This window comes from Pyricularia pennisetigena, assembly GCF_004337985.1.
Source record: "Pyricularia pennisetigena strain Br36 chromosome 4 map unlocalized Pyricularia_pennisetigena_Br36_Scf_6, whole genome shotgun sequence".
NCBI classification, from domain to species: domain Eukaryota; kingdom Fungi; phylum Ascomycota; class Sordariomycetes; order Magnaporthales; family Pyriculariaceae; genus Pyricularia; species Pyricularia pennisetigena.
Window position 1 is genome coordinate 1213856 of NW_021940918.1, and position 18111 is coordinate 1231966.

The window sequence follows — 18111 nt, forward strand, 5'->3', positions numbered from 1 at the left end:
GGCAATAGGATTTGTGTGAAAGCACTGTACGTAGCGGCCCCTTGTGATGCAGGTACAGACAGTGTGATTTGTACAGTGTATCCAATAAAACAACTGTGAGTTGTCTCCCATCAAGATAGAGAGCTGTGGGCGTTGGGGAATTGGTACCAACCTCCACCAATGCTCATCCACACTACATTTGGCATGTGGGTTTCCTACCGAATTGCCCAAGGCAGCTCGCTGTGCCTGTAATCCCAATCCAGTCCATATAAATCTCAATAACATACAAATGGCAGGACTTCAATGAAGAAACATCAGCCTGACCGGATCTTAGGCCGTTTTGCTTGAAGTGAGCTAATCATCCATCAGGATGGCGGATCCGTTCGAGGTTCGTGTGCGCTTCAGCTCACAGTTACAGAACCTGAATGCCTCAGTGACATCTGCACAGAAGGCAGCCATCTACGCACTCAAGTACAAGGAGTTGGACGAGGACCTGCACTCATGCATATTGGAACAGTTGGAGAAGGTGAGTCTCCTTGCATCTTATTTTTTTTTTTTTTTCATTTTTTTTTTTTCATTCCTGTCACTGTCCACCACCCCTCCCGCGTCCCAGAATCTAAAGCTGACCCGAAGTACAGCCGGAAACCCCTGTTAACACAAGGGCAAATATTATGTACTTTATCGAGCATTTCCTAGAGATTGCACAGAAGGAGGGCCATGTGGACTACGTGCGAATGATGCAACGCGACATTATTCGTGTCGTCGACGCCGTAGCGCCCGAGAACGGGTCGGGCGCCGCCAACGTCAAGGTTGTCCGCCGGGTTCTGCAAGCTCTACAGAACAAAAAGTTCCTCCAAGCTCAGACCGTCGCGGAGATAGACGAGGTCTTCAAGGAGCGCGAGAGTGCAACGCACTACGTCACCATGTCTTCGCCAATACCGGGAGACGACGAGATGGGTGACATGCCTCCGTCCCAGACTATCCCTAGGGTCGGGAGAGCCGTCGCCCCGCCGAGGCTGGAAAAGAAGCAGATAGAGCAGCGGATCGAAGAGGACCGTGAGCGGCACAAGCGTCTGCGTGAGGAAATATGGGCTATTCCGAGCGAGGGGTACGAGGCAGAAATGGAGAAAATGTGGGAGGAGACGAGCGACTTGGGCGAGGACGACCATATCATGGGCGAGGAGGAAAGGGAGGAGCGCGAGGAATGGCTCCGGAGGTCATGTTCACATCGAGAGGCAGGGATATTGGCTAATGGCAATCACACGCGGTAAGATGATTTCTATCTCTTCAAGTAATGATTTTGAAGCTTCATTGCGCATAAGCCGCAAGACATGCAAATTTTTTCTTTCTTTTTCTTTTCTTCCCCCGTCTATTGGTCTATATTTTATATGTTCTCAGATACACCCCAGAAACAATAATATCCCAAAGGTAAAGGAGAATGTCATACAGTCCTGCCTGTCCATGGAGTTGTGTAAAGGAAATTGGTGGTCAATACATTGTGTATGGATATAGAACATCAGAGATAATCAAGGATTTCCATAGTTGGTGGTACATGCTGCTGCTTCGTTGTTTTTGTACAGGTGATGCCCTGAAGGCTTCAGGTGACATGATCGTATGAGGTACATCTATTCCATGGTCACCACGGCACCAAGCTCCTTCATAGTCGCGATAATCTTCTCTGCGTCCTCCTTGGGGACCGACTCCTTCATGACCTTGGGCGCGCTCTCAACAAACTTCTTGGAGTCGACCAAGCTCAAGCCGAGCAGACCCTTGACCTCCTTGATGATCTTTGCCTTGGCGCCAGCATCGAAGGACATGAGCTTCAGGGTGAAAACAGTCTTGGCGGCGGCCGCTGGTGCGGGCTCATCTGCCTCCTCAGCAGCGGCAGGAGCGGCAGCGGGGGCAGCAGCAGCAGCAAAGCCTCCAACAGGCAGATCGGGTATGTTCAGCCGTGACTGAAGTGCAAAAGGAATGTCAGTTCACAGCTTTTTTCTAGGTCTGTCCCAAGGAGACACCCGCTCCGTGTCTCACTCCGGTGTAGATCCTAATGTTCTCACCTTCAAGCTCGATACGAGCTCTGCGGTCTCCAAGAGAGTCAACTGGCTGATTTGGTCGACGATGGTGGTGATCTTTGGGCTTGCGACCTCGGTTGAGTTGTGCCTTCTCGCTATCCTCTGAACAGCAACACCTGAAACACGAATCGAGGGCGAGACGCGCAATTGACGCGAGCAGCACTGAGCTGCATATCTGCAGGAGATAGACATGGCTTCGATAATTCAAATGCGGTGTGGAGCAGGTGTCGCTGTAGGTCGAGTCGATCGGGAGCGCCCGTTATGTCAAGATTCGAGCTTGTTCAACTGGCAGTTTTTCGAGGCTTTGCAGATGATTAGGCGATACGGGGTGGACTTTTTTTGCTTTAGCGCGATCAAGCCAGGTCCCACTCTACTTGTGGCTTGCTTACCCGTTCATTTCGCGTTCGAGGAGCCTGGTTGTGGCGCAGGCGAGTCCCTAGGATAGCCATGGTCCAAGCTCCTTACCATTTTGGGAAGCTCCTGAAAGTCGGAGGGGGGATCAGGCAAGGAAAAAAAAAAAAGTTGTCGGCGGAGTTTTCGCGCCGCGTTTGTAGGCTTCGAAAATTCACCACGAGCATCAAGCATTCTTTTTACAAAAAAAAAAAAAAAAAACGAGCTGCCACAACAATCATGGCAGAGCTCGACGTCAGCCCGCAGATTCGGTCTCTGCTCGGCGACGCGACCACTTTTGCACTCCTACCTTCTGAGTTGCAGAATATCAGCTGGTGGGAAACTTCGACCGAAATATTAGACGCCGTTGCGGAAGCATCTCTCATCGAACCCCGGCTCACAGATCGCATATTCGCCCACTTTGAGCCTGTGTTTCCCGACATAGCAGCACGATGGATCCTGAGCTCCTCAACCGCAGACGGAGTGAGGATCGCTCGTGTGATTTATGCCTTTGCGAGGATATTACCATTTGCTCCGCATCTATCTGTGTTCCTTGAAGACTTTTTGAGTGGGCGGGGCGTGAGAATCCAGGATGTGGCCCAGAACCCAACGCTTGTCGCTAACCCACCAAACTCACCAAATGTCTTGGACCGATTTTCGTTGCCCGATCTCGAGGCCGTCCTAGTTTCGATATGGAGACTTATGAGTTTTGATCGGGAGGCCTACTCGCAACTTGTGCCGGCGCGAGTCGAGACATTATTTCGTCATCCGAGAAGACCGGTCAGATATCTGGCTATTCGGATCTTCTGTCAGCTCTTCTCGGCCTCCGACTTTACTTTAGAGACTCTGATGGGACAGCATATTCAAGGCACTGAGAGCTTAGAAGCTTGGCTGGATGGCGACACCGTGGACTATCTATTTCTAACCCTTCTAGAGCATTCTCGGGCCAAGCGGGTGCAAACACACATTATTTCGATCCGCAAGACTGGAAACTTGGAAGCGCATTCTGATTCACATTTCCCCCATCAGAGACTCACGCCAGCTGTTGTTTCGTGGGGCAGAGCGCTGACCCCTCGCCCAGCTGCAGTCATGCCAAAAACCTCTAGCCTCGTACTCACCCCCACAACCGTGTGCAACCTCGAGGAGCTGGCGACAAAACTGCAGAAGTCAGGACCTATACTTCTCCACGGCCTACCTGGCTCGGGAAAGACATGTCTTGTTCAGGAGGCTGCGGCAGCACTTGGCACAAGCTCCGACCTAGTAACTTTGCATTTGAATGAGCAGACCGACGCCAAGATGCTCATTGGTCTTTACACAACGGACTCGAAGCCGGGGTCCTTTACTTGGAGACCAGGAATTCTCACAACAGCCGTCAGGGAAGGCCGGTGGGTGTTGATTGAAGACCTCGACCGGGCCCCTACAGAGGTTATGAGTACTTTACTCCCGCTTATTGAGCGTAGGGAGCTTTTGATCCCGAACCGTGGTGACACTATCCGGGCGCCAAGTAGCTTCCGTATCTTTGCCACCGTGAGGACTTCACTGGGTATGGATGGACAGGAGAATCTCCCGTCATTTCTGGGTCAGCGATTTTGGCAGCTCATGTCAGTTCGACAGCTACCACAGCAGGAATTACGGCAGATAATCGACGGGAAATTTCCAATTCTGAAGAGACTGTCTCCCTCTATCCTTGATGTGTTCAATGGCCTCTCAACTCTGCTTCGAAATCCTTCCTCGGCGTCAATCAGCCGGGGCGCCGTGGAGCGTCCGGTCAACGCCCGAGACCTCTTCAAGTGGTGCCGGCGTCTTGAACAAATTTTGACATCGGCGGGAAGCAGGACAAGCGAAGATAAAATAAGTGACACCACAGTGGACCACATGTTTATGGAAGCAGTTGATTGCTTCCTAGGTAGCATCAAAAGCCCCGCAGTTAAAGAAGTTCTCGCCCACAAGATTGGCCATGAGATGCGTATGCCTACAGAGCGCATCTCGCACATCTTACAAAGTCATACTCCTGGCTTGGAAGAGAGCCAGACACAGCTTGTTGCTGGTCGCGCTGTTTTGTCGAAGAGCAGACGATCCGGCCGGGTTGCTAAGACGAAGAGGCCGTTTGCGAGCACGGTCCATGCTCGACGCTTGCTCGAGCAAATCGCGGTAGCAACGCAACGAAGGGAGCCCATACTGCTTGTGGGAGAGACAGGCATTGGAAAGACCACGGTGGTTCAGCAGCTGGCAGACTCTTTGGGCCACAAGCTAGTCGCCGTAAATCTTTCTCAACAAAGCGAGGTTGGTGACCTTCTGGGAGGGTTTAAGCCTATCAACCCTGGCAGTCTGGCGATACCGCTCAAGGAGGAGTTTGAGGATCTGTTTGCTGCAACAGGCATCTCAGCGGACCGGAACCAAAAGTACCTCAGCCAAATATCCAAATGTTTTGCCAAGGCTAGATGGAAGGAAGTCTGCAAGCTTTGGAAACAGGCGCCCAAGATGTTTGACGAAATTATACGGACATTGCAAGAGAAGCAGAACAAAAGGGAAACTAATGACACAGAAGGTCAGCCAGCAAAGCGAAGGAAAACCGGAACGTCCAAGCTGGATTCTCTTATGGGTCTCAAGCCTCGCTGGGAGAAGTTCTCAGAGAGCCTTGACCAATTTGAGATACAAGTCTCGGGCGGCTCCAACGGGTTTGCATTTGCCTTCAGCGAGGGCAACATAATCAAGGCCGTGCGAAACGGCGACTGGGTGCTGCTGGATGAAATCAATCTAGCATCTCCCGACACACTAGAGAGCATCGCAGATCTCTTGCAGTCGGGCCCCAATGATATACCCTCTATTCTGCTTTCAGAGACCGGAGATATCGAACGAATCAAGGCCCATCCCGACTTTCGAATTTTTGCTGCCATGAATCCGGCTACAGATGTCGGCAAGAAAGACCTCCCAATAGGTCTGCGCTCGCGATTCACAGAGTTGTATGTCGGCAGTCCTGACCGAGACGCGAAAGATCTCATTGTCATCATTAAGACATACCTTCGCGGCAACAACAGCACCATTGACAAGGCTTGCGATAAAGTGGCCAACCTGTATCTGACAATCAAAAAACTCGCGGAGGAAAAGGCTTTGGTAGATGGGGCCAATGAGGTACCTCATTTCAGCCTTCGCACACTGACAAGAGTCCTAACATATGTCAACGACGTCGCACCTGTCTATGGCGTCTATCGGTCTCTGTTCGAGGGTTTCTGCATGGGGTTTCTCACCCTCCTCGACCGCAAGTCGGAGAGTCTTGTACTACCAATGATCACGGAGCGCCTCTCAGAGAAGTCACCAAAGCCGCCAAAGCGACCTGAAGATGGCAAACACTATGTCAAATTTGTTAGCAAGGAAAAAGACCGACAGTACTGGCTGCTGCAAGGCGCAGAAGAACCAAAAGAGCGGCCTGACTACATCAGGACCCGTTATGTTGAACGCAATTTGCTCAACTTGGTCCGCGCAACGTCTACAAGGCGATTTCCCATCTTGATACAAGGGCCGACATCAGCAGGGAAAACCAGTATGATTGAGTATCTAGCCAATTACAGTGGCAACAAGTTCGTGCGTATCAACAACCACGAACACACGGACCTGCAGGAGTACTTGGGTACTTACGTTTCTGGAAATGATGGCAAGTTGTGTTTCCAAGAGGGCATCCTGGTCCAAGCTATGCGGCAGGGCTCCTGGATCGTTCTTGATGAGCTGAACCTGGCGCCAACCGATGTCCTCGAGGCTCTGAACCGTCTTCTGGATGACAACCGCGAGCTTCTCATACCAGAAACACAAGAGGTCATACGTCCCCACGAGAACTTTGTGCTTTTTGCAACCCAAAATCCACCAGGTCTTTATGGTGGTAGAAAGGTCTTGTCGCGCGCCTTCCGCAATCGATTCCTTGAGCTCCACTTTGACGATATTCCTGAAGATGAACTTGAAGAGATTCTCCAGAGGAGATGTCGCAACACATCACCGCCTGACTGCAGAAGGATCGTATCTGTTTACAAGGAGCTTTCACGTCTCCGCCAGACCAGCAGGGTTTTTGAGCAAAAGGACAGTTTTGCAACTTTGAGAGATCTCTTCAGGTGGGCCTTTCGTGCCGCTGATAATCGAGATCAGGTGGCGCAGAATGGCTATATGCTTCTTGCGGAGCGTGTCCGCGATGCAGAAGAAAGGCTTGCCGTCAAGAGTGTGATTGAGAATGTCTTCAAGGTGAAGATAGACTCCGATATCATCTATGACCAACTGTTTTCACTTGAGATGAACAAGTATGGTTTAGCTGCGAACAGCCAAGATGTAACTTGGACTAGAGCCATGCGTAGACTGTTTGTCCTCGTGTCACAAGCTCTGCGGAACAATGAGCCTGTTATCCTTGTTGGCGAGACCGGATGTGGCAAAACGACAATTTGTCAACTACTGGCCGAGGCGGTAGCTAAGGAGTTACATATAGTCAACGCGCATCAAAACACAGAGACTGGAGATCTGTTGGGATCGCAGCGACCAGTGCGTAACCGCGGTGCCATCATCAACGCTCTCGAGAATGATGTTTCAGAAGCTTTGAAGGGTCTCGGACTTCCAAGCGACGGCCCCGTTGAGAAGTTGCTCCAGGATTACAAAGCCCTTTCCTCGGATCAGATTGCTGTGATACCAGAAGATATTAGGGCAAGAATAGCATACAACGACGCCAGGAGCAAGGCGCTCTTCGAATGGTCTGATGGTAGCCTCGTCCAGGCGATGAAGTCTGGAGACTTTTTCCTGCTAGATGAGATTTCTCTCGCCGATGACTCGGTTCTCGAGAGACTCAACTCGGTACTTGAACCCGAGAGGACGCTGCTTCTGGCTGAGAAAGGCGTTGATACCGAGTTAATCCGAGCTAGCGAGGGCTTCCAGTTCTTTGCTACCATGAACCCGGGCGGAGATTTTGGCAAGAAAGAGCTTTCGCCAGCCCTCAGAAATCGGTTCACCGAGATTTGGGTGCCCCCCCTTTCTGACAAGCAGGACGTGCTAGACATCGTTTCCTCCAAGCTTAACGAAGAATTCGCTTCGCTCGCTACACCTATTGTTGAATTCTCCTACTGGTTTGGACAGACCTGTCGAGCTTCTTCAGCTACGGCAGTTTCAATTCGAGAAATCTTGGTGTGGGTTGCCTTTATCAACCAGTGCTGCCATCAAAAGCCAAGTTTTGCACTGGTCCACGGCGCCGCCACCGTCTTTGTTGATACGCTGGGCGCCAACCCCTCTGCTTTAGTGTCCATTGACCCCAAGAGTATCAGCGAGCAAAGAGATATGTGTTTGTCGAAGTTGGGCACATTACTCGGGGATGAGGCGGGGGTTGCTTCATTGTATTACAACGAACCTGCACTCCAAATCACATCTAGCAGTCTCTGCATTGGCGATTTCAGCATCCCGAGAGACGCAGTCCACGGCTCAGCGGCTGAGGCTAATGGGTTTGCCTTCGAGGCGCGCACGACAAAGCTGAATGCTATGCGCGTCATCCGCGCACTACAGATCAACAAGCCAATCCTTCTGGAAGGCAACCCCGGTGTAGGCAAGACCACGCTTGTCAGTGCTATAGCTGCAGCTTGTGGCAGACCCTTGACCAGAATCAACCTGTCCGATCAGACCGACCTGATGGACCTCTTTGGTACAGATGTACCCGTTGAAGGTGCTGAGGCAGGCAGCTTTGCTTGGAGAGATGCTCCTTTTCTCCAGGCGATGCAAAAGGGCGAATGGGTTTTGTTGGACGAGATGAACCTGGCCTCTCAGTCGGTACTAGAAGGTTTGAATGCTTGCCTGGACCATCGCGGAGAAGTCTATATTTCCGAACTCGATCAAGTCTTCAAGCGGCATCCTGACTTTCGGTTATTTGCCGCCCAAAACCCTCATCAACAGGGTGGAGGGCGCAAAGGGCTGCCGAGTTCGTTTGTCAATCGATTCATCGTTGTGTATGCCGACGTCTTCACAGCAGATGACTTGCTAATAATAGCAAGCAAGAGAGCAAAGGGGGTCTCCAATGAAATCGTGGGCCAGATGATTCATATGATATCGACACTCGATGACCATGTAGTTACCCACAAGTCTTTTGGCTCGCATGGTTCCCCATGGGAATTCAACTTGCGAGACACTTTGCGGTGGCTTGACCTTCTTGGGTCTTCCGATTCGGCACTTTGTGCATCTCGCCCAGAGGACTATTTTGACATTGTCATCCGCCAGCGATTCCGCACGCACTCGGACAGGCAAGATGTGACCAAACTATTCTGCAAGTCGTTCAACAGAGACCCCAAAGAGCACAGTCTCTTCCACAACAGCAGCTCACTCATGACGCACGTGGGGCATGGCTTTCTTCGCCGCAACACCTCTTCCAACCCTGATGTCCAGCGTCCTCCCTTCAATACGTCCTCGCGGTTGAGAGAAATCGAGTCCCTGTTAATATGTGTCAAGCAGAACCTGCCATGCATACTAGTAGGCCCCTCTGGCAGTGGCAAGTCCTCGCTGTTGCAACATGTTGCTGGTATTGCGGGCAAGGAGCTAGTCGTCTTCCATCTAAATGCAGACGTAGACACCATGGATCTAGTGGGTGGTTTTGAGCAAGCAGACCCAGTCAGAGAGGTCCTTTCAACCTTGGCAGAGATACAGCGCTGCCTCAGGTCTAGTCTGCTATCAACTAGCTCAGAGGCCATCAGTGATTCTCTCGAGCTTCTTCGTCTACTCGATGCCGCCCGAAGTCACAACTCTTTGAGTCTTGATTTCTCGCCTGTCGTTCAGGCCATACAGCAAGTCGCATCCAAAGTCTCGGGAGATTCCGATCTTGGCTTGCTTTTGGAACGGGCGTTTTCACAATTAAACAAGCCACTGACCCTCGAGAATCCTCGCTTTGAGTGGATCGACGGCATAATTGTCAAGGCAGCTCAGGCAGGTCACTGGTTGGTACTTGACAATGCAAACCTATGCAGTGCGTCTGTACTGGATCGTCTCAACTCTCTACTTGAGCGACCTGGAGGCTTCCTGAGTATCAACGAACACAGTGGCCCCAACGGAGAGCCAAGGGTCATTGTTCCCCACCCAGAATTCCGGGTGTTCTTGACGATGGATCCGCGATACGGGGAGTTGTCTCGCGCGATGAGGAACCGCTCGGTCGAGATTTTCATAGATCTTCCCTCTCCACAAGTCGACTCTTTTCTTCAGTATATTAGCAATGTGGAGGCGAGCATGCTTAGGTATCACGAAGTCGTTCAGAGCCTAGATTCTGAGCTCAACCCGGACCAGGCCCAAAGTGTCGCGCTTCTGGCGACTGATCAGCTTTCTCTGAGCGACTCGGCCATCCTTTCGCGCTTCTACGCATCCTTGAGTGCTGGTAGACTCAGCTGTGCTAAGCTTTCTACTTCCACTAACGGATACATCAACTTCCTTCTCTCATACATTCGCGGCCAAAATTCGTCTGGTATTGCGTCAACCTTAGGCACTGCTGTCTTCAACGCTTACAGCACACTCAGAGACTTGATCCCAGTGTCCGTGACGGACCCTGGAGCAGTGCGTGCTCTGGTGGAAATGCAGCCAATACATCCTCTACAAGATTCCATCGTTGCAGCACTTGTCGAAAGTAAAAGCTACGGGCAGTTGCACTGGCTTGCCGCATGCTTCGAGACTTATTCAAGCATCTGTACCGCCGAGGAAGCTATGGCTCACCAGATGCGCTCTATCAACATCACGAAGCCGTCTACTTTGAACAGGCTGCAGCGATCATGCATTTCAAAACAACTCGCCGTCGTGGCGAAGGACTCCACCGTCTCGATTTCTGGATTCCTCTCGTCGTTTCTCGACGCAGTGAAGCAATACATCAGCACCTCACTGGATAACCCGATGGATTGGCAGCAGAAGAGGAACGCACTCAGACTGTTGTTGCACTATTGGTGGAGAACATTCGACCTTGCCATAAGCCAGACTTTCGAGGAGGCTACTTTCCAAGCACATCTCTTGCTCGGTACAAAACTCATGGAATCTCTGCGCAATAGATTTACATCCCACGAGCTGGTCTTGGTTTCAACGGTATCGAGAAACTTTCAGTCAGCTTTCGAATTTGGCTTCAAACTGACCACGGGAGTCAGCATGGAGGTTCTGTGGAATGTTTTCCGCCCGATCCCTATCCCTCACCTGCAGACGTTTGAGCAAGTCGTGGCCATGGAGCGGCTCGCCCAGCGGTTTGACTCTCTTAAATGGCAAGCCAATGCATCGCCCGATGACTTAGAACATGTCGTCTCGAGTCTGGTCAAGGCATATACCCTGGTCCGGAACTCAGCTCCCGGGACCGGAGCTTTACTCGACGCTGTGACAGCAGAGATTGTCACATTAGAGTCTAGAACTGAGGGAACTGTTTCCGAGCCTCCGATATTTTCCTCACAATTTGAGGCTTTGCGTAAACAGCTCGTCCTCTACAACTGCTTGTCTGCAGAAGATCAATCCCAATCAAGGGCATGGCTGGCTCTGTGTGGGTTGCCTACCATATCCAGGATGCGCCATCAGATACCCCGCGGCCCTGCCAAGCTGCTGCAATCCCTAGACTATCTATTATGCCAAGACGCAGAGGCTCATCCCTGGTCCGGCAACACTTCATCCTCAGTTCTTCGTAATGTGCATTCGGCAAGACTTGGGACTTTGTCTTCACTGCGTTCTTTAGAAACAGAAATGCCTCTGTTAGGATTTGCTCTTGCCACCACAGCCGAACATATAGCTGCGAATCCCGTTAAGCAACTCAACAGAATGCTCAGGGAGCTTTTGGAGCAAGCTATCATGGCTCACGGCAACCACTCGCAGACGGAACTCGGGTCGGTATTCGACAAGCTCGAAAATGTTGAAGCTTTGGCTCTTCAGCCGACAGACAAGTGGCTCAGCAACCAGAAGGCACGCCTTGCCTCGATATTCCCACATGCCTTGACTGATGCCGCTGAGGCCATTATGGCCAACAATTTCCTTGCGTCAATGGCAGCTTTAGCAGCTTCAAGTGTATCAAGTCAATATCTGCAGAGCGTCGGATTCTCTGCAATTGCCTGGGTGCAGTTCGCCATCGGCTGCCTGAGGCTCTACGTGCCCGACAAGGCCTTTGACCCTCATCTTAGGGTTAAGATAGAGAGGGAGAGCCACGAGCAGCTCCTCGACTCGCTGCAACAAAAGCTCACTGCTCTTACCACGTTTGATAAGACTTTCGCGGATGGCTCCCCGTCCCTACGTACCGTCCAAACCAAGGAGGAGCTTGAATCCATTGGGCATGGTCCCTCAAGAGCCCCTCCGATATTTAGACAAACAGCACAGGAGCAAAACCAGATCCAGGGAGGATTCAATAATGTTCTCAACACCATTGTCAACCGTGATATTCCCTCATCACAGCTTCGCGCGCTCGAGGAGGCGACTCAAGAAGCCATCGAGGGGATACAGCTAGTCAAGGAAAACGTCGCCCAGCTTATCAATCAACTTGCCGGCCGGTCTGTGGCGTATCAAGACATGACGTTACCAACAGTTAACCTTCTTCGCGCTCTTCAAGTGGGTCTTTCACTTTCTGATAGCTGCATCGCCGAGGGCTCCAACAAGACCGTCAACACATTCTTCTCTGTCACGCCGCTCGTTGGTGGCACATTATGGACCCCAGGTACCCAAAATCTTCAGACAAAGTCATTGGAGTTTCTATCTGTGGCAAAAGCCTATGCCAGCGTTGAAGGCCTTAACATAATGAGCTCGGAGGCGCGACAGTCTATCTTCGAAAGCTTCCACTACTTGTACGAGGAGTGGAACAAAAAGCTCGCGTCAGAGCGCAAGGCAGAAGAAGCAAAGAGCAGTCTCTATCGTTTCAGAGGCAGCTTTGAAGACGAGGAGGAGCACGACCAGGCAGAGTTTAACGAGCTCTTCCCTGACTATGAAGCCTCCGAGGACGCGGTTGCACAGCATTCCCAATCACAGCCCCACAAAGTACGAGATCTTTCGGTTCGACTGGCAAAGCTCCATAGGGAGATATTTTTGTCTAAGCTTGCGCCTGAAGATGAGCTACAGAGAATCTGTAAAGAGGTAGCTCGAAGTGCCGCCAAGAGCAACCAGATTGGCATCAATCTTGAAGTCAGAGACAAGATGCTGCTATCATCTGCCATACTTGTAGTTCATGAAGAGCTTCAAGATCTTAGGTCCACCGTCGTTAGCAACACGTATAACTTCTACACTGACGCCAATCTGCCTGAAGCCCGTAGGCTCATCGAAACTGTGCACAAAACTCAGCTTAAGTTCCAGGAGCTCCAGCGCGTGGATGAGATCGGTCATCTCCAACCCCTTGCCGATGTGGTTAACGCGTGCTCGCGCGTCATGGAGCTAGGCTACGCCGATCCTCTAGCAAAGATACTCCCATCACTAGAAAAGCTACACGAGACTTTGTACGAATGGCAGTTTCGGGGCTACGCCAGCCGTCAATACATCCCAGCCACTCTGTACGATAAGATTACCGAGACGATTGTTTCCTGGAGAAGGCTAGAGCTCTCCACGTGGGCCAGACTTTTCGACTCAGAGTTGCAGAAGTGTCGCGAGGACGCAGATTCGTGGTACTTTGTTGCATACCAAGCAGTCATTGCTGGGCCTCTATCGCTCATGGAGAAGGGCGTCGACCTACGCACTCACGCGCCTGCCCTTCTGCAAGAGTTGGAGCAGTACTTTGTCAATTCGATTTTAGGAGAGTTCACCGCCAGGCTCAACATGCTGAAACAGTTCCAAGCCCACCTTGATCTTTTGGCTCTCGATTATCCCCCGCTCGCTGCCGTAAGGGATGCGTTGCGCAACTTTTTGACGTTTTACTCACGGTTCGAGATCAAGGCTACGGAGGCCATCCAGCGTGGCAGGGCATCGCTGGAAAAGAAAATGAAGGACGTGCTGCTCATGGCCAGCTGGAAGGAGACGAATGTATTGGCGCTGAGAGAAAGCTCCCGCAAGTCACATCTCAAGCTGTTCAGGCTTGTTCGCAAGTTCCGCGCCGTGCTAGGGCAGCCAATGAGACCCATCATCGTGGATCAAGGTCTCCCTGAGGATGCACAGCTGGGTATTTCTCAATGGTTCAACCACTCAGCAAAGTCGGTGTCAGGTCTGGACGTGGCCAAACATGGAGGTGAAACGCTTCAAGTCTGCCAGCAGCTTGAGAGTAAGCTGGGCAAGGACCTGAGTGCCATACGGCTATCAAGGGCCAAGCAGCTCGTTCACAAGATGGCTCAAATGAGCACTATACCCGACTCTGCGGTTGCAGCTACTGAGCTGCTGGACGCCTTTATGTCGGATACTGTTTCTTCCATAGCAGAGCTGCGCAAAGAAACGCCGGGTTTTCTCACCGAGGAAAACAAGGCACAAGTCAAGCATCTCAAGACCCGCAAGGTGAAACTGTTCAACGATACCCTCAAATCCATCCGCCAGATGGGCTTCAGCTACAACCTCAGCCAGAGCCGACTGGCGAGACAAGCCTCCACCCCCGCCGTCCTTGCCTGTGCGCAGCCTTTGCACAGGCTTGGAGCTGGTCAAAGTCTTCTCGAGTACCATTACGACAAGTTTATCGGCGTAGCTCCCAGGTGGCGCAACGCTGTTCATGACCACCATGGCGATCTGAGTCGCGATGTGATCCAGCGCAGTGCGGGTTATCTCGAAGGTATTTTCCTTGTTGTGCTGCAGCAGAGAGAAGTGCTTGGAGACGAGAGCCAAGAACTCGGAAGCTTCGAGGACACAGTACAAAAGATAGTTGACCTTGACAGTATGACTGCAAGCCACTCTATTCAAGAGGACAGCTGCGTGGTTGTCTCGCATCAAAGCACAGAGAACTACCTAGAGCGGTCGCTTCGTTGGCTGATCCAGATGCTCAGACTTGCGATGCAAGTGATCGATGCACATGGCACTCTCGGGAAACTGGACAGTAGGCCCGCTACGGAGGCACTGCAGTTATGGGTATCTCGACTGTTGACACTGCAGGAAAGACTAGAGGCCCAGCCTAGTCTGCCAACCGGTATCTCAAGTGCTGTTGCCCAGGACTTACGGCAGCAAATCCGGGAGGCCTTCTCCGAGATTGAACAAGACATGAATCGGCTTAGCAGGCAGAGACCCGACCTGGCTTTTGTGCTTGACCAAGTCCCTCTCTGGACTAATTTGCAAACTACACAGTCGTCTAGACGACAAGGGTATACGTCGTTGACTAGCGCCGAAACCCTATACAGCGAAGTTCTGACCACGGTCCAGAAGGTTCTGAGCGCCTTGCAGAACCTATCCAAGAACCTCGCGACGCTGCCTACGTCCATTGACGATGCGTCTTGGCTTGTTGAATACAGCACCGGCCTTTCCACCGCCCTCAAGTCTTTGCATATCGGAACCATCAACAAAGACCTCAGTAAATGTCTTACAAAGCTGCCATGCGTCGGACTCGATGAGCGCCGGGAAATCCGTGCAGTAATATCGCTATTCCTCACGTCAATGCCTATCTTCCAGCAGTATGCTGCAATCTCTAGACACATAATGGAAACGCTCGCGCATCTTCACTTCTCTACATGCAAGGTCGGGCATCAACTAGGCAAGTCCTTCCTGGATATTGCCTCCCACGGCTTCTGCATGCCGCAGGAGAAGTCAGATGAAGGTTCGGATGGTAAGGGCAAGATGGAGGGAGGCACAGGCCTCGGAGATGGTGAGGGTGCCGAGAACATCAGCAAGGATATTGGCGAAGATGAGGACCTCTCTGAGCTAGCCCAAGAACCTAATCAGCAACAGAACAACGAGGACATGGATGATGAAGAGGACGCGATCGATATGGGAACCGATGAGATGGAGGGAGACTTGGCCAGCGTCGGTGGTGGGGATGACGAACAGGACGGTGACAAGTCTGGGGATGAGGACGGTGACGAAGATGAAATGGACGAACAAGCCGGTGATGTTGATGATCTTGACCCCACGGCGGTGGACGAGAAGATGTGGAACGACGACGGCGAGGAAGCAGACAAGGATCAGAAGGGCGATGCAGCCAGCGGCAAACAGCAAAAGGATGAGGAGGTCGGTGCCACGGACTCTACAGCCAAACAAGCCGAGGAGCAGCAGCAAGGTGAAGAGCCTGCAGAGGCAGAAGAGGCCGGAGAGGAGGCAGGACCGCAGGAGGAGGAAGCCAGACCGCAAGAGGAGCTCAACAGACAGGACCAGAATGTCCAGGAGAGCGAGGCGCTGGCTTTGCCGGATGAGATGGAACTGGACAAGGACGATGGTGATGATGATGATGATGATGATGTCGATGACCTCGATGACCTCCCCGAGCTTGAGAAGGATCAAACCGAGGCGCAAGGAACGGAAACAAACTCGGACAATGGTGATGACAAGGACGGCACTACAGAGGCGCCGAAGGAAGCGGAAGGCATCGAGGATGAGATAGCGAGTGAGGATGAGATAGGAAGCCATGACGAGGATATCGTCAAGGGCGAGGACCACATGGACGAGGATCCTAAGGATGAGGCAGAGGATGATGATCCAGACGCTCCGAAGGAAAACGAGTCGAGACCTGACCAAGATCAGGCCCGCGACAACAATGCAGATCCAGAGAATGCTGCTTCGAGCGATGTAAAGAGCGGTGGCGGTCAAGACCAGCATGACAATGAGCAGGAGAACAGTGAAGAGACCCAAGAAAATGCCGGCCAACGGGACCAGGGCGACATCACCGAGGCTGGAGCAGAGCAGAATGCATCAGCCGCAAGCCAGGGCAGGGTTTCAGGCAGAGACGAAGCGCCGCAGCCGGATGGCGAACAGGGTCCTGACTCGGCTGAACAGGAGTCCTTGCCGTTCAAAAAGCTGGGCGATCTCCTGGAGAAGTGGTATCGTAACAACAAAGATATCCGCGAGGCTAGCAAAGACCAAGAGGAAGCAGACATAAACCGCCAGGCTCAAGACTCCAGCGACCAAGCTGCGATGGATGAGTTCCAGCATCTACAGGATGAAAATGCGCCGGCAGATACCCAGGCTCTTGGGACAGCCACGGATGAGGAGGCGAAACCTATCGATGACTCCATGGCCATAGATGACGATGCCGAGGCCGACAAGGATAAACCACAGCTGCTGCCTGATCACAAAGAGGATGAAGAGGATGATGAAATGCTGCAAGATTCCACTCATGAAGACGCCGAAGAGGCCAATGGCGATGATAATCCCAGTGCCGAGGACGGTACAGGCAAGAACAACATAAACGACCGTGACCAAGGACGCTCTGGTGTTGCCACGCGGCAGGGAGCATACCATCGAGACAAGACTGCAACACCCGAGCCCGCGCCTGGTGAACAAGCACAAGACGTAGGTGCCGCTGACGGCGAAGCGGAAAAGGAAGACGAGTTGGTACAAGAGACTTCGACTCAACTTTCAGCAACCCACCTGGTGGATGAGGAGGTCGAGGAATCGCCGCTAAGAGATCTTGCAGAGTGCGTCGAGTCGTGGAGCAAGTTCCAGACGAAGACACACGGACTTTCGCTGTCTCTGGCCTCGCAGTTACGACTGATCCTCACACCCTCGCAGGCCACCAAGCTCTCAGGCTCGCACCGCACCGGCAAACGGCTTAACATCAAGAAAATCATCCCTTACATCGCGTCAGGCTATAAGCGCGACAAAATCTGGATGCGTCGGAGCGTACCCACCAAGCGTACATACCAGATCCTTCTCTGTGTCGATGACAGTCTCAGTATGGGCAGCGTCGGCATGACTCCTTCTCAGTCTGCAGCTTCCGCTGGTGCGGTGGCTCCCAAGGATTCCGAAGTTGAAGGCCCTGGCGCACTCGCACTCGAATCGCTGGTCATGGTATCGCGCGCCCTCAATATGCTCGAGGTCGGCCAGGTTGGCGTCCTTGGGTTCGGATCCTCCGTCTTTGTCGCCCATGAGCTCGCCGAGCCCTTCTCTACTCTCGACGCCGGCGCCCGCGTCCTGCAAAACTTCTGCTTCAAGCAAGACGGCACCGACGTCGCCCTTCTGATGCGCCGCATAATTGACCACTTCACGACGGCCAGGCTGCAGAGCTTATCCTCGTCGGGCCAGCAGGATCTGTGGCAGCTGGCGCTGGTCATGTCGGACGGCCTAACGCCGTCGTCGACCCACGATCGCATCCGGCGGCTGCTGCGCGAGGCCATGGAGGAGCGCATCATGGTTGTCTTTATCGTCATGGATGACCCCACCGCCACGGGCAAGAAAGGGGACAGCGTTCTGGACCTGAAGGAGGCAAAGTTTGTCAAGGACGAGGCAGGCAATAGCCGCGTTGTTCTCGAGCGATATCTCGATACCTTTCCCTTCCCGTACTACCTCATCGTGCATCATCTCGACGATCTGCCGAATGCGCTGGCGGGCCTGTTGAGAACATGGTTTGCGGAAGTGAATACCTGAAACTGGATGAGGTCTGATGGTCTATGTTTCTCTATAATATTTTATTCAAGCACATGATTTTCTCGTGTGTTGAGATTTTTACTGTATTTGCACCTTTTTTTTTTTTTTCTTTTTTTGCTATTGTTAATTTGGGTTTATGTTTGTGCAAGGGACTTCCCCCTAAAGTTAATGCATGGTTGAATAGAGAAAAAAAGAAGTCGGTATAGAACGGAGATTATAATGCATTCTATTGTACTATTCACATTCTTTTTTTTTTTTTTTT

At 52.1% G+C, this 18111-nt stretch overlaps 3 protein-coding genes across 3 annotated transcripts; 2 read left to right on the top strand and 1 right to left on the bottom strand.

The window, feature by feature from the left end:
* Window positions 1-349: 349 nt before the first annotated feature.
* Window positions 350-1250, top strand: PpBr36_05964 (uncharacterized protein; the record flags this gene model as incomplete). The annotated part of the gene is made up of 2 exons (XM_029893112.1): window positions 350-505; window positions 618-1250. The coding sequence occupies 2 exons, from the start codon at window positions 350-352 to the stop codon at window positions 1248-1250; spliced, it is 789 nt and encodes a 262-aa protein (XP_029745612.1).
* Window positions 1251-1604: 354 nt separating this feature from the next.
* Window positions 1605-2243, bottom strand: PpBr36_05965 (uncharacterized protein; the record flags this gene model as incomplete). Its single annotated transcript, XM_029893113.1, has 2 exons — window positions 1605-1934; window positions 2037-2243. The coding sequence occupies 2 exons, from the start codon at window positions 2241-2243 to the stop codon at window positions 1605-1607; spliced, it is 537 nt and encodes a 178-aa protein (XP_029745459.1).
* A 438-nt stretch (window positions 2244-2681) lies between these two features.
* PpBr36_05966 (uncharacterized protein) lies at window positions 2682-17849 on the top strand (the record flags this gene model as incomplete). The annotated part of the gene is made up of 1 exon (XM_029893114.1): window positions 2682-17849. One exon carries the CDS (start codon window positions 2682-2684, stop codon window positions 17847-17849), a length of 15168 nt encoding a protein of 5055 aa, XP_029745611.1.
* Window positions 17850-18111: the final 262 nt, after the last annotated feature.